The 22,527-nt window shown below is 40.6% G+C and overlaps 1 protein-coding gene across 1 annotated transcript; it reads right to left on the reverse strand.

Moving 5' to 3' along the window:
• Window positions 1-16,333: 16,333 nt before the first annotated feature.
• dact2 (dishevelled-binding antagonist of beta-catenin 2) lies at window positions 16,334-21,177 on the reverse strand. The gene is made up of 4 exons (XM_086161316.1): window positions 20,791-21,177; window positions 19,131-19,263; window positions 18,752-19,036; window positions 16,334-18,615 (listed from the first exon to the last, which is right to left on the reverse strand). The coding sequence occupies exons 1-4, from the start codon at window positions 21,052-21,054 to the stop codon at window positions 16,757-16,759; spliced, it is 2,541 nt and encodes an 846-aa protein (XP_086017442.1). The 5' UTR covers window positions 21,055-21,177; the 3' UTR covers window positions 16,334-16,756.
• Between the last annotated feature and the right edge of the window lie 1,350 nt (window positions 21,178-22,527).

The raw sequence follows: 22,527 nt of genomic DNA on the forward strand, positions 1-22,527 counted from the left end.
TGCATCAAACATGAAAATAATTCCTTGTGATTTTCTGTTGCATTTTCTTTCTCAATCCTTGCCTCTCAGAACTCTTACCAAATTATAACTGTGAGTCAGCATGTGCTTTCTGTGTGTATGAGGTTAGACTGCACAATTTGGGTGACTTGCACCACCAGTCGGAGAACAGTAGCCAAGAAGCCTTCCACTGTGCCAATAGAAATTGCTGAATTGTTGACGAGTCTCTAAGCTTGACTCTCCATAGAAACCTTGAAGCCCCAACTTGTAATTACCCCATGGAGGGCGATGTTGCCTCTTCTCTCCATCTCTTGTTGAGCCCTTTGAAGATGCCCCATAGGGAGTTGGTTGTAATCATGACTCATTGATTACTTCTTTGCAGTCTTCGAGGGACATTACACCAGAGGTTGGTGGGGGAAGGGTAGAGGATACCCTTCCTAAAAACTGTGCACAAACTGGACCAGACGAGAACCTTTCCAAAGGGCAGCATTGCCCGAGACTTGTACACAGTTAAGATGCGATTCACAATCGGAAGGACGTTGTGGTTGTGTAAGCTATTTAGGCCAATTTGCTGAACTGCCTATCAATTTCTGTCTAGAGCAGGGATAAGAAACTATAACCTGGAGAGAACAATAAATTTCCTGGTTCTCATCCAAGCCAAGCCCACATTGATAAGAATATCAAAAATCAGTGGGGTATCAGGGACGCTAATGAGTGAAAGCATCTGCACCTTTTTCTTGGCATTTCTAAATTGACACATTACTATAAACATCCAAAAAATGTTTAGCAACAAATACCCAAACTGGCAATAGCGCAGGGTTCTCATACCACTGCAGAGACAAATGAGAAATAATAAGACTTTGCAGGATTAAGTGTTATTGCACATATTAATAAAATACCAGTCTGTAAATGGGTGACAACATAGACTTGTTTAAAGTGTTTATCTTTATAGCTGGACATGCAAGAAGAAAATGTCAGAAAATGCTTCATTTAACACCAAGAAAGACGTCCCGGGTGAACAGAATGGGCATAGCAAGTGGACCATAAAAAGGATCATAAAAGCTGTCTTTTGATGTTTTCAGGCCTGGACTCTGGACACCTGTGGGGTTGAACTCAGTGACTGGCTGTCCTATGTGGACATGTTCAGAAGAGTTAATTGGGTCTTTATTTGTCAAGTTTTTGAATCAATGTCTGTAGCAGTGCTAAAAACACATTTGTTGTGACTTATTAAGGTTTGTTCTGACTGTGATGAATGAAGATTTCTTCTAGATCTCATGTGTGCAGTTTGGCTCTAGGTCTCACTCATAGCATTTTTCCAGTTATCTGTGAAAAATGATGTAAGCTACATGCTTTTGTTATATTGAATCACTCTTAAGCAATAAAGCATTGTGGATGCTTTGTTTTTCTCAAATGGTTCATTAGCAGATGCCCCTCAGAGCATTCAGGATGTGGGGTGTGTGGATCAGGGCTTTTCAGATGGCAAAATGAGAATCAGGAGCATGGCGCTGCAGACAAGCTGTATGTGCATTTAAGAAACCAAATAACCACACTGGAACGATATCAACAATATCTCTTGATGAGACAGAAAATTCTTTCAGCAAAGATGCTTCTAAAGCCAAGGAAAGAGTGCTGGCTTTTCACCAGAGGCGTATGGAGAGTACCCTTATCTCTACCTAGATAAGGACCTTTTATACTGTAGATTATTTGTTAGCATATTTCTTATAGTCCTTATTCAAGTGATTAAATTTTAAGTGCCTAAACTGTGTTTTTGAGTAAAAATCATAAATTAGAAAACTCATGCACATAGTGTTGGGGAAATTGTCTTGTGGATTTGAGTCTTTAGAGATGTGTGTTTGCTGAAGTTTAACCCTGTGAGAGACGGTGCTTAGTTACAGATCTATAATTATTTATTTGCCTAAGTTTAGCATCTTCTTTTCCCCCACCCTTTATAAATAGAATTGGAAGCTTAATCGGGGTCTTGTCTGGGTGTGGACTAAGCTTATTTGCCAAATGACATTTAAGGAAACTGTTGCATGAAAAAAAGCTCACAGCAAGGAATAGAATCCCCATTCTAGAACTCCTTTCAGACGAGCTTTGTTTGATTGAAAGGAGGAACTTGTTTTCACCCCGTCTCTTCAAAGCTGTATGTACGATACCCCTGTTTTCAGTTAACATTTTTTATTCGATAAATACGGTCAGGTCAATAAGTATTTGATCCCCCTGTGATTTTGCAAGTCCTCCCACTTAGAAATCATGGAGAGATCTAATATTTTCATCGTTGGTGCATTTTTACCATGACAGACAGAATCTAAAAACAAAAAAATCGTAAATCACATTGTTTGATTTTTTTTTGACAATTTATTTGTAAATTACAAGGTCAAATAAGTATTTGATACAGAAGCCTGTGTTGCTGTAGGTCTTCACCAGATTTGCACACACTACAGCAGGAATTTTAGCCCACTCCTCCATACAGATCGTCTCTAGATCTCTCAGGTTTCAGGGCTACTATTGCTGAGCAACGCGGAGTTTCAGCTCCCTCCAAAGATTTTCTCTTCATTTGAGATCTGGAGACTGATGGGGCCACTCCAGAACCTTGATCTGACCACAAAACTTTCTCCCATGACTCCCCTGGATCATCCAGATGGTCCCTGTCAAACTTCAGATGGGCCTTGACATGGGGATCAGGGGAACCTTCTGTGCAAGCCGTGATTTTAAACCATTACGTCTCAGTGTATTACTGATAGCCTTGGAAACAGTGGTCCCAGCTGTTTCAGGTCATGGACCAGCTCCTCCCATGTAGTTCTGGGCTGATTCTTCACCTTTCTTAGCATCATTGATACCCCACAAGGAGAGATCTTCATTGGGGCCCCAGTCTGAGGGACAGTCATCATTAGCCTCTTCCATTTTCTGACAAATGGCTCCAACAGTTGCTCTTTTTTCACCAAGCTGCTTGGCAATTGCTCTGCTGCCCTTTCCAGCTTTGTGAAGGTCAACAATTTTGTATCTTGTGTCTTTTGATAGCTCTTTGGTTTTACTCGTGTTGGCTGCTACACTTTTGACAGTGGGGTGCACAGATGTCTTTAAGAAAGCTTAACAACCTCAGATGGGTGCTACTTAATTAGAATGATGAGCGGAGTGTAGTTGGACTCTTTAAAAGCAGAGGAACAGGTCTTTGAGGATCAGAAATCTGGCTGACAAGCAAGGGATCACATACCTATTTGCCCTTGTAATTTACAAATAAATGATCAAAAAATCATATAATCTGACTTCTGATTTTTTTTATTATGTCTCTCACAGTGGAAATGCACGAACGATGAAAATTTTAGACCCCTCCATGATTTCTAAGTAGGAGAACTTGCAAAATGACAGGGGGATTAAATACATATTGTCCTGACTGTATAGGTTTTTGTGAATTTGCTTGTTTTCTTTGTTTCAATGTTTTGACAGCACAATAGGTGTAATTACATGATGGTAACCTAGGTTTGGGAGCTGTTATCCTTGCATTATCATTATAATGGAAGTGGCTGATTCCATTGCTTGCCCTATAATTACTTTAGTGGAGGAGTATCGGTTGCATTTGCGCAATAATAATAAGTATAGGGGAAGAAAAATTTGCATTAACATATTAATAGCAAATTAATAGCGGGACTTGTTTATTTCTGTTTTGCCAAATTTTGCACAAATTCAGTCTTATGTCCTCAGACTTTGAAATGTTAGTACATTACCTGAAACTGCAGTTGAAATTGTGTTTAACTGGTGAAATGCCAAATGGATGGTTTGAATATAAGAAAAAAAGACAATTTTCTTGTAAATTTGCAAACATCGTGTTCCTCTACTTGTCCTTACAATATGTTGTTGACTACAAATGAAGCATAAATCTGAAATTCAACCAATCATTGTGACCGTTTCATAGACTGTATTTTAAGACAATCATCCTGCATCCTTCTACAAGTAAGTGCAAGTAATTAAAGAGTTTAGCCTCCATTTTTTCTCCCCATTGCTTGGTTTAAAGAACCCTTTGAAAAGTAAAGCAGAAAGGAGGTAAGGGCAGATAGATTGTCCAACATAATGGGAAAGACAGGCCATGGACAGTGAAGTAATGGGTGTGAATCTAAGCCCCTCATTAAACAACAGAATCATCCAGGGATGAACGATGGCACTCTGCAGGGGGGCTGCAATGTCAGCTTTGCTATGAGTCAATGGCAGAAAAATAGGAATGCTCAGTTCCTCTTATATGTTCTGGCTTAATGCTTCTGAAAGAAAGGTTCCTGATGTTGCACATATTTAAAGTAGATCAGAATTTTCCATTTCCATCATTGTTTTATTTTTGCAATACAATGCGACCACAAGAAATCTACTGTATTCATAATTGCTAGCACTCTATTTTGAACTTATCCTCGCAGAGAAGAAAATGCGATATCTATCTACATGATTATTTATATTTATATATATGTAAATGTATATACAGTATATATTTGATCCAAATAGATCAGCACAAATTGTGATGTTGAGTAATGCAATTAGAAAAGCGACATTTGCGAGTGGACAGTGGTCTCACTGTTTGGAGGCAATTTTGCTAATACACTTACAATGCTGGCATAACAATAATACACGTTTAGCATCTTTATTATGCTGATATGAACTAACAGCACTCAACACAAAGTGTCACAGGGTAATTTGTGTTGCTGCTCAATCCTTGTTAAATAGGGCTACTGCTGGGATAGTAAAATTATACATCAACTGGCAATTGGTATCCATGCTAATTCTTGCTCAACCCCATTTTATTCAATTAACTCCTAAACCGGGACAAAGATACCAAACTCATTTCAAATTTGAATACAATACTCAAATACATCAATTTTGTAATATTATCCTTTTGAAGTTATGATCTGAGGGCTATTGATGAAAGCTGTGGTTTACTCTTTGGTGTGGTCTTTGGCACATCAACAGTATATAATCAGATGTATCTGACATTACAAACTTTAAATGCTTAAATTAATTTCAATGACTTATGCTCTTCTTATGCTGAATACTGGAGCTGTTCTGTGTGGAGTTTGCATGTTCTCCAAATGTCAATGTTCTTTCTCTGTGTTCTTTTTCTCCCTTCGGTCAAAAACACAGAATAGGTAAAGTGGATATCAAAATTGTCCATAGGTGTGACTGTGAGAGTCACTAATTGTACGTTTCTATAAGTAGCTCTTTGATTGCCTGATGCTAAGGCTTAGGATGAATACCTGGCCTCAATGGGTTTGATTCAAACCTGCCCGAGATCCCGAGTGCAGAATGGGATATATAGAAAATGACAAAAAGTATTAGTGAATGAATATTCTAACTGTTAAGTTGGTTTGGGGTGGGGGTGGGTGGGACGTATATAGGGACATCTTCATTGTGGTATTATTACTGCAGTATCGGAACATAATCACTCTTTTGTATGAGCAAACAACTCCTAAATGTCTAAAAATATTTTCACTTTAAAGAGCTTTATATCAATGGGGAGCACGCTTTGCCTTTCATTATGTTAAGATACATTGGGGCATAATTGATCTGACATTTACAAAAGTTGGCGGATGACAATTATTCCCCTGCTGCCACTTCAGTAACTGAAAGGTGCATTAAGGATTTATGGTAAGCTATTTTGTGTGCATATGACTGCGTGGTGAGAGAGAAAAATGTCTAGGAAATGTATTACACACCTGGAAAAGCCACTTAGATCTCCAACCCAGATTGCATGTCACTTTATTAGCTAATGTCAATCTAATACAGGTCAGATTACTGTCCCCTGAACCTTACTTAGATCCTTCTATAAATACAGTGTGGTTTCCTAGTCACCAAATCCACTTATGACACATTGAAATGTCCTAACCTCTGTGCGAGAATGTACCAAATGTTGTGCCATGCCTAATGACGTGATGGTTGAAGTAAGAAGTGATGAGGCTGAATGCTAAAAATACATAGGTGCCTGTCATTAACATGCTAGCCAACATGACGGAAAAGTGACATAACAGCTTAGCTTGCACACTATGGTCATCTTGGATTAACTCCCCCTGCCTCTACCTCTGTGCATGCATGTTGTGTCTCTAGAGGATCCACGGACTTCACTGCAGCCTTTGTCAAAAAAGCATCCTGTGCCTCACTGCAGGATTGCCCAAGACACTTGGTAAACACAGGAAATACAAAGCTCCTAAATACATCCCTACTGTGTTTGGAGGACTGCCATGACAACACACTTTGGGTCTCCTGGGGAGCTGGGGTGTTTGTTAGGTGGATACACACAGAGATATGCCCAAACACTACCCTTCTGAGCAGGGGAGTGCAACTTCGGCTCATACACTATCTGTCAAAATAAGAAGCCTTTGACCGCAGAGACTTGATATATTTGAGACAGGTATTACTTTCATTTACATAACATGCCTCTTTCTGAAAGAATGGCAGGATAAAATATTCAAGAAAATATAAACACTCTAATCTGCTTGTTGGATCTTTTAGAGATAACACCACATGAACTTCTCCGTGGGGTTTTGACACAGAATACCTGCTCTGGCCTTTATGTTCATGGCATGGGAGGTCCAGACTTCTGGAGATTAGCCCTCTTCTTGCCAGAAACAACAGTCAAGGCTAATCTCCTTTGGAGTCACATGTTATCTGGACTCAAGAACCACACTGAGCATCAAAACTAGACCATTTCCATTCTCCCCAAACTGTCTCTGCCTCATCTTCCTTTTACCTCATAAGCCGTGTTGAGTGATGTGTGCATGCACTTATGCACATGCACGCACACATTGATTTCAATGAGGGAAAATATAATTGTGAGGATTGTAAAGAGCAGTAAACTGGCCTGAGCACTGCTCCAACTGAAGTGCATCCGACCCTGATCAATAGGATAGATCTGCCATGGTTCCAGAGGTGTGGTGATGTCAAAGGGAACCTTTAAAATCTGTTTCACCTTGTCTGCTATCTTTTGTCTTATTTAAGTAATTATTACAGTATTTGTAAAGTGGCACTATGAGATAGTATGACTATGAAATCCTGGTGATGCATTATATTGAACGAGATCCAATGGAAGATGCTTAAATATTGTTTTGACCTGGAATACTTTGCATATAAAACCCAAATCGTATTTCTAATGCCTTGTTATATTGTTTTAAATGACTACATTATCTAAATTATTAGTCACTTATAGCCTCCTTTAGGTGGACTTGTTTTAAATGCTGACACATGCTCAGCTACAATATTTTGTACCGACATAGAGTAGGTCACTTTTTATTGCCAGTTACACCTTTGTGCTGCTTTTATCGAGTAATATGTGTTTGTAAACCTATCATGTAGCCGCTGACTGTTTCAAATCACCTCATTTCGGTTAACTGTAGAGATAGCCACAGCGTATCACTTAGCATATGATTTACAGATGTTAAGTTTTTCAAAGATACCTTGATGTAAAAACCTGACCTCATCTTTATATCTGTAGACTCAACAGAAGTATTCAGTTTTTCCATAGGAATCTGTTTTTTGACTTGTCTGTTTTACTTGAAAATACCACATATGGCAGGCTCTGAAATCCAGTAAATCCTCTGTCCTTCATGTGTAAATCCCTCTACAAACTGCCCTACAGTGTCACCCTAGATTGTTTTGTTCAAAGGAACTCTGGGGTTAAACCTTCCAGGTCAAACTTTCTCAAAGCAACAGAGTTTACCCCCAAACTAACCCAATTTTTCTCAAAACATATGGGGCTCCAGATAGACTGCCATCTCCCCTTACACTCCAAGCCAAGTTGTGATTTATTGTCCTGGTACACACTTCATACAAACATATCATTCATATGTCATCATCTAGGGTCCTGGAGAGAGCTTTACAAGAATTGCAGTCCAGATTTTGAGGAATCATCCATCTGTTGTTAACATCATGGACCGTAGCCAGCTCAAGATAGGCTTTCTTTAGAGGTACCTTCATCTTTGTCACCAGGGCATAAATTACAATGCACAGCTTGGTTTATCTTAAAGTACATTCACTGTCAGGTGTTAATGTTTATCTTAACAGCCATAAAAGGAAATTCAGTTGCCACCCTTTTAACATATTTATGTTGGGAAGCTGGGGTGTTAACAGATAACAGAGGATGTGCCATATGTTGCTTCTACGTGCCACTGGTATATATCTGACCAGCCTTTTAAATGATCCAATTAATGAGGCAGCGGTGTTCTGCTTTGCCTTTCACCGATGGCTCTTATCATAACAGTGCTCACTCTTGTTCACAAGATCCATTTCTTTGCTGTAAGCCTTTAACATTTCCTAATACCCAAGTACAAAGGGCCTGCCCTCCCCCATGAGTTGCTTTGAGTCATGTTTCAAAGACCCATTCATCAGTATACACATATAACAATACCATGCATCATTTCCAACCTCTGTCCTCTTCAGATTGAAATGATCACATTTCACCTGATGTTGATTTTATATTAGATACTTAAGTTGTGAGAGTAATCTCATCTATCTATCTATCTATCTATCTATCTATCTATCTATCTATCTATCTATCTATCTATCTATCTATCTATCTATCGATCTATCTATCTATCTATCTATCTATCTATCTATCTATCTATCTATCTATCTATCTATCTATCTATCTATCTATCTATCTATCTATCTATCTATCTATCTATCTATCTATCTATCTATCTATCTATCTATCTATCTACATTAACACAGAAATGTAGAAAGTGATAGTCACAGCTTCACAGCTGTATGATGCTGCCCACACAGTTTGATCTAGTTGCCAAGACTTGATACTGGAGGGGGAATCAGTCTGTTCCCTGGATGACCCCTGACCTCTGCAGTGACAGGGGGGCCACCCTGGCCAAATCAGTCCAGAGATAAGACCTCAGGGTGTCCTGCAACTTGTTTGTGGAACTGGCTGAAATTACATTGGTCTGTTGCACAGTTACATGTTTGTTTGCTTTTTTTGCCTTGGGACACAAGTAAGTGAAATAGATATGCAGGAAAACAACTGAAACTGAGCATGGAAACCCGATATACTGTGATATATTTCTAACTTGGGGTGTGTGCAGGAACAGGTCTTAATTTCTTCCATAGATTCTCACTGTGGGATTCTTTCCACTGCACCTGCGAGCTGGGACGTGCCTCAGATTGGTAGCACAGGCCAACCGCTAACTATACCCAGGAGACAGAGGCTAACAAATTAAACAGGCTATTGACCCCAAAGATATACCGCAGTTTCTGCTATAACAAGCGACCTCCCTTTACTGAATAGAAATTAACTGGACGGTCTCATATGTTCTGTGCTTTAATGCATATCCAATATGCAAGTTCTTTCAGCTAAATTTAATTTGATTGTTTGCTCACCAATAATTTCCAATAAGACAATCACCACATAAAAATGACTAAAACAGAATTTTAAAAAGGAATAGAATTAAAGTGAAAGAAGAGAGTGAGTGGTCATAAAATTGTGGCTCGACTGTTTATTGCTCATAAAATGAATAGAATATTGATCCTTTTAAACATGCCACCTGAGCCTTCCTCTAACCATGTAGATCCATTGAAAAGAGAATGGAATAGGTTTCCTTTTATCTTAAATGTGGAATGTTGCTATTGGTATTAGCCTGGAATCCATCAGGCTTTGAGCTTTAGGAAGCCAGCTATTTCAGCGGGTCACTATGAAAGCACTTCCAACAGGTTTATGACATCTGTAGCATGGAGAGTAGTCAGTCAGGGTCAGGCAAACTTGGTGATTGAGGAATCAAGATTTGTGGATGTAACAACATCAAATCGAATTCATGTCGCTCCAGAGATGCAGAAGAAAATACACAGATTCAGATAGAAGAAACTCATAGGTGTTAATCTTAACCTTTTGTGAGGCCTGTTAGAACACAAAAACAGCAGAGACTGGAGGAACTGGCTTGTTGTTAGGTGTAAGGCTTGTTAGTAGACATATGGGCAAATCAAGGAGGGTGACAGGGGAGGTACCTGTTGGTTCCCATGTACTCCTGTCACAATGATCTTATCAGGGAGTCCGACCAAGAGGAGGACCAGCTGTCACTCTTGCCACTCTTTTGATGTCTCCCTTCAGAACTCACACACACCACTTCAGAGGAGCTGAGGCCTGTTTTTGTTCATAATGATAATTTGTGGCTTTCTTAGTGAGTAAGTTGATAAACCTCAGTGAAGAAAAAAATGCAAGTTAAAGCAAGATTGTTAAAGCTGTCAAAGGATATATGGGGCAGCGGTAGTTCAATTGAGTTGTTTAGAATCTAAAGGCTCTACAAAAGAGAAGCAGTCCTATGGGGCAACACAGGACATCCTGCTCATAAAACAAGCAGGACATCCTTGTGGACAGACTATTGGCTCAAAAGAGGAAACACCATATATTCATCTTAAACTTGTTCGTATATAAAGTTGCCAGTTTCCCCCCCCAATAAGCTATTGAGTTCTTCTGACATGCTTACATGCCCAAAAAACAAACAAAAAAAAACAACAAAAACCACAGGGCACTACAAGGCAATAAACAGTAGCAGGGTGCATGTCTCAAAATAGGTAAAGGTAGATGTATACCTTTATGAATTATATGATAGGTGTCACTGTATGTATTGATCCCGTTTATCTGTATAATACTATAGCTTAAATGTTGTGTTCTTTTACCTTTTCCTTTTGTTTTTAATCCATCCTTATATCATTTGTTTATACAAAATGTATCTTATTGAAAATAATTATTAGCCTAATTACCAAGTTGATAACCTGCTTGGTTGGAGTGCTCTCCGCTATAATAGCAAAAATATAACACCATGTGTAACTATTGGCAGGAATGCTGATTAAAGTCTGTCACTCATCAATTTTTCATCATTTGTCAATCACTCATTTTGACATGAGTAAATAAAAAACAACAGAAAATCATGTGTACACGTATATCAGTCAATGAACATTCCTTGAAACTTTCAGTTTTTCAAACCTGTTTCTATTCTCTGACTTGTCATTTAAATGCCTTTGGGTCAGAGGTGACGCAGCAGGATCTTGGATGATGACATAACACCTCCCAAAGTGTTGGCGCACATGCTGGTGTGCATACACAAAATGTTGAAGATATGGTCTTTTTTTCATTTTTCATTCGGAACTTTGGAAAAGAATGACATGATAGGTCAGTTCTATATGAGGAAACAAGAGAAGGTTACAACATGCACTGGGATGTAGACCAGACAACCAAACAGTTTCATTGCAAAATAGGCTGTTGTTAGCATAACATAACTGATTTTGTATGGCACTTCAGTCCCAGAATATGTTTACATTCTCTACTCATTCAACAACATATAAATCTGCTAAAACTTTAGATCTAGATACAATTTTCGCTTAATTTATGAATTATTACACATGCTGTGGTATTCGAAACACAAATATATTTATATTACATATCAGTGAACGTAAGTAAATGTAGTGTATTTCAATGTGGAAGGTTGTTGGATTGCGCTGTAGTGCAATTATATTCCTCATGTCTCATCACAAAGAGTATAACTGACGTTGGCCTCAGAAACTAGAACTTCAAGACTCTTCGACTTGCATGCCAGTTTTTTCTCTGTCAGACAATTGCCTAGCAGGGGCGAATGCACTCTCTTTGCCCTCTGTGGCTGTGAGTGCGTGCTCTCCATACACTGCGAACTTTTGAACCACTTCTTGACCACAGCTTGAAGGGAGTGGAGACAATGGTTAGTAAACACACTGGAGTGAATGAAGGGATTAGCTATTAAATGACAGGATGTGCTTAAAGAGGAGCAGGTGGTGGTCGAGAAAAAGGCCAGCTCAGTCTTGGGGTAGAGCACTATCCTGCATCTCCTCTTTGACCACTTTACCCATCTTCATGCTCTGTCTGTACTACTCTGAATCTTTCACACTTGGCTCCTATAACTCATCACTTCCTGTTCATTTCTCTCACTTGCTATCTCCTTGACTCTCCATTCTCTATCTCTGTTGTCCACTTCTGCATAACCAGAGAAGGCTGCTCCTTAACACTGGTCTCCAACAATTGACATTCATGAGGTTGGACATTCCGGTCCAACCCCATTCATATGTACAGTAAGCAAAGGAACAAAAGCTACCTCACACTGGAGCTCATCCCCCATGCTAAGGGTCACAAAAGAGCAGGACAGATCTCAGCGCTTTCACCACGGATCCATTCACTCTGTCATCGGCACAAATTTGAAAGGTGTAATGATGAATCTAAAGCCTGCAAAAATATTTGGTAGACCATATTTCTGGAGGATAACATAATGAGACATAACCTTCTCTTTTCCTTTCACAATTAGTTTAATATCCAACAAGGATCATGAAGAAAAGTGTAAAACTATTTTTGGTTTAACCCTGCATGTTATATGCATCTCCTGCAATTGCTCTATAAAATTCCAGAAATTATGATTGTTGTATTTCGAGTAGATGGCTGCTCCCATTAAGGTGATAATGAAGTTTTGGCCTCCCATTTGTCAGCATAATCTAGAATTTATATCCTAGGGCGAGCATTCACTCTCAAGTTTTCACATTGAGGAAACAACATTGCCTCTCACAGACACAAAACCATTCAGTTGAAGCACTAAAAGACCACAAAATAAAGGCAAGTAAAAGAAATGAGCAACATGTGTTCAAACCTTTGATCAATTGTGAATTCATTGTTCAAAGAAACAAAATGACTGCGGCATCACCAAGCACATATAAAAGATCTCTATAAGGAAGAAAAAGCACACAAAAAGGATAGGATATTATGTGTCTTAAGTTGGGAGACAGACTAGGAAGGGCTGAGCCATGTGTGTTTTGGGATTACCTCATGCACACGTAAGAGGAGAACCCCTCCCCCAACAGTGAACTAATGTGAACCAAGTCAAAGTTTAATTATCACCTGCGGCATACCCTTTGTTGTTCTTACTCCTTTTTCTGCCCTGCCTTGCGATTGTTTGCAATGTCGTCCTTGTTTGACAGTAGACACATTGTCACTGAATTGTTAAAAGTAATTGAACAATACAGAATTTGCCAATTTGCCAAATTGTACTGTTGGAATCTAATTATTCTTTAGATGAAAAGGACTGAATTACATGCTTGACTGTCAAAACTGATGTGCAAGAGTATGGTGACCTGAAGTGTAACATGTAATTAGATCACTGTCCAAAGCAGCTCAGTGGCATGTATTCCCTGCATTACCACAGTGTTCACTGGGCCTAGTGCTTGGAGTAGTTTTGGTTGACACTTTCAACTATTTATATTGCACTGGACATTGAAAAGCGTGTCGTCCAGGAGGTGGGGTTTAATAGATCATGTGCGAACTTAATGCATAATGTTTTTGGGGGTGCAGGGTGTTCATTTGGTGCTGAGAGTTACGTATGCCGACCCAAGGTTTCCAGCCCTTTCGATTTTCTGAAGCTTAAATCTTTCTCATCTAGCTTCTAACCAATATTTAAAGTAATGTTCATCAAGAATGACCATTATATTACAAAATGTTTTGATTTATGGTTGCCTTCAGACAAAAGGAAGAATCAATGAAAAACTGGCTGTGTAGTCAATTATCGATAAATGTGCGCAAGCATAATGTTGTAGTGAGTTTTCTCAATTAATATACTGTATGTATATAATGTATGTCGGTATGCATTGTCTTATCAGAAGGCAGCACTGATGTGCTTTGGTTAATGCATGCCTTAGTGCAAGAAAGTTCAAGGTTTAATCACTGTGGGTGTCAGGATTCTCTTGTAGAGTTTGCATGTAAAACCCATGTGTACACGGGTTCTCTATGTGTTCTATGTGTGTCATACAGTCCAAAAATATGTAGTTGTTTAATTAAAGACCCCAGATTGTCTGTATGTGTGAATAACAGGGGCAATGGTAGCTGCTATGATCATCTTACACATGGTCTGGGGTGTATCCTGGACCGCACCAAATTCAAGCTGGGATTTTTGAGCCCCCCCCCACGACCCTTGATGCTATGAGTGGGAACACTGTTTTAGATAATAAATGATTGTCTAGAAAGTGGTTTTGTTGCCAATATCTATTGTATTCTAGCTATCAAATGTCCTCTCTGATTTTTCATATTTAAGAGTTGATTATTTGCTAAAAGGTAGACATCCATGACACCAGGTCTGTGGGCCTCACTATGGGTACTCAGGATTTAGATTATTTCCTCATCAGACTGTAAAAAGTGAATAAATGAAATTGGTAATGGGTTCAAGTATTTCACAATGCAAACTTAAAATTGTGGGTTTCTGTTGAAAACGCATCATGGCTCTTTGTTTGCAATGATGAAAGAATTGGAGTTTAGATATCTTATCAACAGCTGTGGTGTCATCGGAGAATATATGATCTTGATTAGATGTGACCTTCTTCCCATGTGCTCTCATGTATATGATGCTGGAGCTGGAGTCCTTCAACGACTGTCTATGTAATGAGATCCCCCACAACATCTGTAGTCCTGCAGTATGGTTTGACAGCAATCCACGGGGAGAATTTTATAAAGCAGTGTGAAAGTAATACCTCACTCAACATCCCAACCCCCATAGACACAACCTTTTGCTCAGCTGAATTCTCTTTAAAATATCTTTACCAAATTCTATTTGCAGGTATGCCCCCTTCTACCTTTCGTCCAGGATGCCGTCTCCAAATTTACCCCCAAGGTTTGACTACCCCAAATATTTTTAACCTGTAGCTATCACCAAATTAGATGGTGTATATTATAGCAGTGATTCTACATCACAACTCCTGTGTGATTATTTTCTTTATTTCAGTTGAGAGTAGTACTTAGACTGTCCGACTCCTCTTCTCACAAACAATCAGTCAGAGGATCTTGGACCAGATATGTTGAAAACAGACAAGGTCAGAGACATCAAGGGTTCAAAAAGCCCCCTGGCCCCTGTATTTTGGGGAGATAGAACCTCAAAGATGAGACAATTCTACAGCTGAAAAAGTCAGCCAGTGCACAAGGTCAAGCTGAAGTGGTCCCACTTCACTCCACATCAAAGGCTAGTCCAGTGTCTGTCAAGCTTGGTGGTTGAGAACCACAGTAATAATCCCACCAGCCTCTCACTACACCTCAGAGTCAGTTGGATGAACAAATTCCGATCAGTCAACCCAGTTGTAGCAACTTTTGGGAAATTTCACAACGTTGTCTTTGATTTTAATAGCTGACATGGGCTTTAGATCTTTCTTTTTGTGATGTGCAAAAGAGACTGGGATCAATTTAGCTCAAAGATAATGCCAAGTCTTCTTTGAGAGGCTACTGACCATTGCTTGCTGAGGGAGAGTTGGAGTAAGTCCCACTATAAATGACTGGTTAAGTAATGATGCCTAGTGTGATTATATCTGCAGGGAACAGAACTTCAAAGTAAAATGCTGAAATTGTTTGCCAGGCCTGTAAGCTTCTTAGTTGGGAACTTAAAGGTCATAGTGGCCACCTGATGGGAGAAAACATTATTACATATGATCAGGGAAGAGAAAAACTGATGTTTGGAGGGCAAGTCTCTGGACTTCTTACCTACACAACTGGCCTTTTCCTGGAATTTTAATGGAAAGATGCCAAGGCAGATTTTGGAAATGAGATTATTGGGAACTCCATGCAGCTGCCCACTGTCTAATCCCCTTATAACAGCTGAGAAACAAGGAACCGCTTATCTTCTGTCATTCCTCCTAAATCTTGCACACTTTTTCAGTCATATGTTACCAACTGTGTACTGAAACTTGAACTTTAACCAGTGTCTCAGTTCTTGTTTGTGTAGCTGTGATTGTTTTGTGCAGCATATTTGCTGAAATTTAAATGTCTGAGTGAGTACATTACAAGTGCTAATTAAAGACCACAGCTTCAGTGAATTGATCCACATGGAATTGCAACTTATCAAATCAACAGCTGGTCAGAATCAGGAAACCAAATACAGAGCTGAATGCAATTGTCAGTACTTAATTGGTCATTCTCAGTCAGGATTTAGAAAATCTTGTAATTTCAAATATAAGTGTCATAGTAACCTGGATAAAGGTTGGCTCCTTGTCAAATGCAACTGATACCGCTTCTTGTATGTTGATGGTAAATGGTTACCATTTGTCAGACTAGCGCGTCATCACCCAAACATCTGTGACGCAAGGCGCTAACCAAACCATTAGAAGCTACTGGAGATCAGTGTGCTGTCGAGTGACTCTTGGGCAGGCAGGCGAGAGGAGTCGGGAATCAAACAAATAACCTTCTGATGGGAAATACGCCCGCTCTGTCAACTGAGCTGCAACTACCCGTCACAAATGTATTAGTTGTTTGCTGTTGAAATAAGAGATAGATTAAACACAAACAAAAAATAAATACCTGAACAGGCTGTCTCAACATACATAGTTCACAATTTATTTTAATAACCAAGGCATGGGTAGTTACACACAAAGTGAAGAATTAATGAGGAAATCAACCAAAAACACACTATGAAATGAAAAAAAAATAGAGATAACATTTTTGATTTTATTTCTTGTTGTACAAGTTGACAGAATTTTTGCTCACAGGATTCTTACAACAACCATATGCAATGAGACACAAATGCCAATAAAATAGTATTTATAGATTACTTTACATATTAATATTGTGTTATACATATTTTTACACAATTCATCTTGGTTTGAATTTAACAATTTTTTATTCACAAAATAAACAGTGCACAAATGCAGCCCAGTGAAATTGCTGTTTGACAGTAATGACGGTGCAGTTGTATTTCAAAGAACAATTTTTTGCACCTAAATTACCAATATACTTGGGCTAACAATGCTATACGAGGGTCATGACCTTGAGGGATGCTGGCTGGAACCGACGAATTTTCTTCTTGAGGGCTCGAGAGGCTTTGATGCGGCAGGCTGAGGGCTCAGAGCGTGGGAGCTCCTGGAGTGTCTGTCGAGCAGCAGTGGGACGAAATGTGGCTTCAGCCCAAACAAGACCGCTTTCCTCCTCATGGCTATCAGGCTGGTCACCCTCATCAAGAGAGAGGCTGCTGTCAGAGCCCGAGAAAGAATGAAAACTCTGGCTGGACTCGCTATCTCCAAACCTGTTGGTGGTGTTATCACTCATCTCTCCCTCACTGCTTTCAACGATAGTGGAGTGAAAGAGCGAGGCGCATTCGGCTGAATATTCAGACTCACATCTGGGTGGGTAGAAGCTGGAAATGTGAAAAGGTACTGGAGGATATCTGGCATTAAGAGTGTTGTGAAAAGAATTACAGGACATGGATGACTTGAAGGGACGAGTAGATCCAATCCACTGACCTGGCCGGGGGTGCATACTGACCATCTTCATGCTCCCTGATACATGTGAACTTGGCTCTTTTGGCCTCTGGCGCTGTGTGCATGAAGCCTGGACCATTTCAACATCAGATGGTAACTTAGCAGAACATTGCCTCTTCTTCCTCTGCTCAACAGGATGACCATACTCGGCATACTGCAGTCTGCGACTTTTACTGGACTTGGTAGTATGAATTGGGAATGGATGTGGCTTCGGATGTATCTTTTGGCTGTAGACCAGTACTTGGCCACAATGGCTTGAATCAGAGCTTGAGCCATGTTTACGCTCTTCAACATGATAGGTGGTTTGTTTTTGGATCACTTTGCCTTTTGCTGATCTTTTCAGCTCTCCTTTGGATACGCTTAATTCTTTGGCTTTTTCCTCAGATGAGTAGCCATGTTGCTGCTTAGAAACTCGAGCCTTCTCACTGTTCTTCCGTCTAAGTTTTACAGCTTTGGTTTTCCGGTCTCCCTGTCTCACCTTTACCCTCTGAGAGCCGGCAGGCACAAATCTAGCATGGACAAACTCTGGGGAGCATGCGTGACCAGGCTTGACCCCAAATCCTTGACTGTCCTCTGCGCTGGCGCAGTTCATCATCGACCGTTCTCTGTGGTCCTTCCTTTCTTGGAGTGTAATTTCTGAAATATCCCCGCATCTCTTCATTGAATCATCTCTCCTGTCACCACCGCAGGCTCCCTGGTTTTTTTTATTTTTCCTCAATGAAAAGCTGGTAACCTCATTAGGATCATACTCTCTTGTGACAGCAGTATGGGAGCAACTGTATGAAACCCCGGAAACTGTCAGTGACTGATTTGTGTTATTATCAGCTGTTTCCTGAGAGGAGTGTGCCATGAAGTGTCTCTTCTGGTTATCTACTGGTATGATATTCTTGGTTTGGGCTGGAAGGAACTGCAAAAGAGAAACCTCGTTCTCAGAAACTTCTTGAAAAGTAGTTGTGACCTCAGATGCCCTCCTATTATAATGATTCAGTGGCTGCAGGTTCTCCGTGTCTGTATCGTTCTGGATTTTTCTTAAGCCATGCTGCGCAAGCTTATCAATGTAATCCAATGTCTTTGTATCATAACCCTGGACAGTGTCATGAAAGACTTGAGGTTCGCCCTCTTCTAAAAGTCCAGGTGTTGCGGTTTCAGACTCATTTGAAAAGATTGGGCTTTGGAGAGCCACAGCATGCAGGGGGCTGGGGTATTGGTAAACTTCAGTTCGGGACACCAAATTACTCTTGAACTTGGGGTCTGCTGTGGTGGCCGTGAAGTGTGGGGAAACTGTGGGTATCTTAGCATGTACTGATTTATAGCAGATCAATCCTTGGGTCATCATCCTTTCAAGATCACCTAAAACACACGCATAGGAAAAAATGATAAATCATGGGAATCACAACAATTGCATGTAAGTAACAGAATTAATAATTACAGGCTTTTCAATTGCAGAATTTGCCGATCATAAGAAATGTTAAAGAAATATGGTTACCTGTTGACACGGGTCTTGGTTGACCCTGTTCAGTGACAGTAGTGCTTGCTCGGATCCTGCTACTGCCTAGATGGAGGCCAGTGGCCCGCGGAGGGTTGGAGTGGGTAGTGCTTTCATCAGTTGAACGCCGGCGGCATACAACTTTTGACAGGGGGCTGGTTTGAGTATTAGCAGGGCACATGGGAGTAAGAAGGCTTGTCTGGGAGGAGGACAAACACTCGCTGTACACAGAGGTGCAGGAGTTAGACAAAGAGCAAGAACCACCATCGCTGAGGTCATAGAAACCTGGAGAGAACATGAATGATTAATCATGAGTCTCTGATGTTGGATTGGGTAGGTAGTTTATTCCAAGAAATTGAATTAGTGTGTGTCTACTGACCTGAACTTGGCCTGCTGTCACTCTCCAGTTGTTCTGTTGAGGCCTTGCTCACATCCAGCTTTAGCTCACTTATCTGTTGGTCCAGCTGCTGCAAATGAGTCTTCAATCCGACATCCTGTTTCCGAAGGTGAGACTAGAAGACAGGCAATGTACAACCACTCCTAAATATGTATAAAAACAAACTCATCTGAAATCATACTATAGAGATTTATACTTGCTCACACTATTTTATGGCTCCCAAAATATACTGCTCAAAGAAATAAAGGGAACACTTGAACAACACAATGTAACTCCAAGGCAATCACACTTCTGTGAAATCATAGTGTCCACTAAGGAAGCAACACAGATTCATTTTGACTTGTTTTAAGGACATTACATCAAAGTTGGATCAGCCTGGAGTTTGTTTTTACACTTTAATTTTGAGTGTGATTCTTATCCAGACCTCCATGGGTTGATACAATTGATTTCCATTGATCATTTTTGTGTGATTTTGTTGTAAGCACATTCAACTGTGTAAAGAGCAAAGTATTTCATAAGAATATTTCATTCATTTAGATCTAGGATGTGTTTTTTAAGTGTTCCCTTTATTTTTTTGAGCAGTGTACATAGATGCAGATTTGCAATTCATTCTACAATAAGGCATGCTTAAATGTACAGAAAAATCAAATGGGCTCAGCTGAGGCTGATGATTAACCCCAGCAGGACATGGGGGAGCATGGATAAAGATATAGTGGGTAACTCATTCTCCCCCATGGCATGGGCTTGGCCATTGTGTAAACTGCCAGGGGGAGGAAGGCTTGGGGGTTGGGATGATGGACTGTTAGCTTTGCAGGGGTGGTCATTACTGTTACAGTTGTTCTCGGCATGAGAGATTTATCTTCAAATGCTGAACTCATTTCACATTTCCTGTTATTTAGAACATCGGGTTAGATCAACCAAGTTTTGTTAAAACAACAGCAAAATCGTGTTGACCTATAAAAGTGTTTTTATTAATTAAAAAGAATTTGGTAGGCAACAAGTAGCTGTGCTTTTGGTCAATATGATTCATCTTATTTTTGTGCAATACACTATTTAATACATTAGCAAAACTGTACTTCAGAAAATGAAGCATGATAATTCCATCTCTTCCTACAAACTAAACAGCAGTGCACATGTTGAAAGAAGCTTGCCATGCAAAACCAGAGTAGAGGCCTCACCATATAAAATAAATTAAAATGTTCAATTTTGGAAATTAAACAATCTCTTCTTCCTTAAAAAAATATTTTCTCGCATCGATAGTTAATGATTGAACAACCCCCCACGCCACCCCCATTGTACACACGCACGGTGTGCGCACAGCACATGTACTTAACTAAGTCTCCAGGCACTGCAATGAACCTTGATTTATTACACCCATCCCACTTCCTGCCCCCAGCTGAGAGCATGGAAGTGTGTCTGGTAATAACCGAAGACTGAGGATCAGCTGAGGGCATCATTCGATCAAAATAATTTTCATTCTCCAACTGTAAATTATGGGTAGAGGAATCTGGGCAACTATGTTAAATAATGATCAGGGGAGTTGTGGTAATGAATAGGCATTCAAAAACATAGTGGACCCAAATCTCCAAAAGGAGGTATTTGAACCATTTAATTTTATGGCTACATTTAAACAACTTCCTACCAGCTGTTGCTTCAGGGCCGAAAGTGTCGCCTCCAATCTCTGCTCCTCGGCTCCCATCATCCGTGGACGTTCCGGAGCAGCTGGCAGGGAAGTTACCGGCTCCTCTTGGTCCACCCTAAGAGCCCGGCTTACCATGTCGCCCTGTCTGTCCCGCAGCAGATGAAGCTCCTGAAGCCCGGCCAGAGCCGCTTGCAGCCTCTCCCCGACTCTACCGCGGTCCGCGGCGCCCACCATCCCCGAGCACGAACCCTTCCTGTTCAGCATGCTGGAGAGCGGCGTCCGGGCACATCCGGGAAAACGATACACGGTGAAAGTGTCCCTGCCGATGCTCAACCGTTGTGCCGTTGCTGCTTGCGGACCCGGCTGGGTTTTAAACTACCTGTTACATTGGATCTTCGGCAACGGAGCACAGATAAGCCCCGCCCACAGAGTAAATGTCTCTCCTCGCTCTCTCTGCCCACCTATTGGCTGATCACTGGGTCCCTTGTGAACATCTGGTACTAATCCTGCCATTCACTGGTCCTGCTTGGGCATGTATTAATACCAGGCGGAACCACGAGCCTATTATTATGCTTTTCTACTGATCTGTTTAACTATTAGTTATCATCGGCGTTGTTTTTCTCCCAGAGATGCTTAAAGACTGCTGAAAGTGACTTCGTGAAAGCGCATAAAAGAGCATCAGCGGATGATCTGCAAATAATGCGTTTCAGCTTGTTTGGTGGATGTAATTCCTAAATTTAGCCATGATTAAATTGGATGAGGATCCACGGTGTAAACATGTTTTTTTCCGTTTTGGCTCGAGCTTTGTTGTTTTACTTGTGATATGTAAAACGGAATACTCCGAGTACCGCGAGGGTAAATAACTCGCACCTCCTTGTGGCGGCAAGAATAATTGACGTTGGCAATTTCAAATATTTCAGCATCACGGACAGAAGGGTGTAAAATACTATACCTGATGCATACATAGACTTATTAATTCTCTCACTGCCACATCATTTTAATTAACATACACGTGTTTGTTCGACTAGGCCAAGATTTCTGCACTTTTATCTATCTAAAGCTCTGAACTTTTAACTACATTTCTCATTTTGAAGAATGTATCTTGTTTAAATAATCCAATCGTCTCAGTTCAGGGCTTCTCAAACATTTCTTTGTTGTCTACAGGAGAGAAATATGACATTGTGGCGGACACTATGGGGCGTGGCCCCTCACTGTTCAGTTACATTACATTACATTACAGTCCTTTGGCAGACGATTTTATCCAAAGCAACTAACAAAAAGTGCAATTCAGTCGCCGAAGATCAGAAGTATTAGTAGTTAGATGTCGAATAGCCATCTCAGAACCATATACATACATACATTAATTTCATCGTTTTTTTTTTTTTTCTGGGGGGCCAAGTGCGATTAGTGGGGTAGTGCTTGGTGAAGAGAGCTCACGGCGAAAGATGGGCAGTGACCCTGTTGTTCTGACCTTTTTTGGGAGTCCATTCCACCAATGAGGAGCCAAGACCAAGAAGAGCCGAGACCGGTTCAATCGGCAGCCAGGGGCTCTGAGTGATGGGGTGGACAGTCGCCGAGAGGTGTCTGATCCGAGGGGACGGGCAGCGACATGTGGCTCGACCATATCCTGGAGATAAGACGGGTCTGTCCCATTCACTGCCCGGTAGGCGAGCACCAGGGTCTTGAAATTGATGCGGGCGGCTACCGGGAGCCAGTGAAGGAACATAAGAAGGGGAG

The sequence above is a fragment of the Fistularia commersonii genome, chromosome 2 (genome assembly GCF_037954325.1).
Source record: "Fistularia commersonii isolate RoL2024-O1a breed Wild chromosome 2, RoL_Fcom_v1.0, whole genome shotgun sequence".
NCBI lineage: Eukaryota > Metazoa > Chordata > Actinopteri > Syngnathiformes > Fistulariidae > Fistularia > Fistularia commersonii.

What these genes read in the sequence shown, in the direction of transcription:
- dact2 (XM_086161316.1), bottom strand. Translation starts at nt 21,054, where the DNA reads ATGCTGAACAGGAAGGGTTCGTGCTCGGGGATGGTGGGCGCCGCGGAC. An exon ending in CGGCCCTGAAGCAACAGCTG is followed by an intron (nt 19,264 to 20,790) that starts GTAGGAAGTTGT and finishes CCTGTCTTCTAG; the next exon opens with TCTCACCTTCGGAAACAGGA. An exon ending in ACCAAGACCCGTGTCAACAG is followed by an intron (nt 18,616 to 18,751) that starts GTAACCATATTT and finishes CGTGTGTTTTAG; the next exon opens with GTGATCTTGAAAGGATGATG.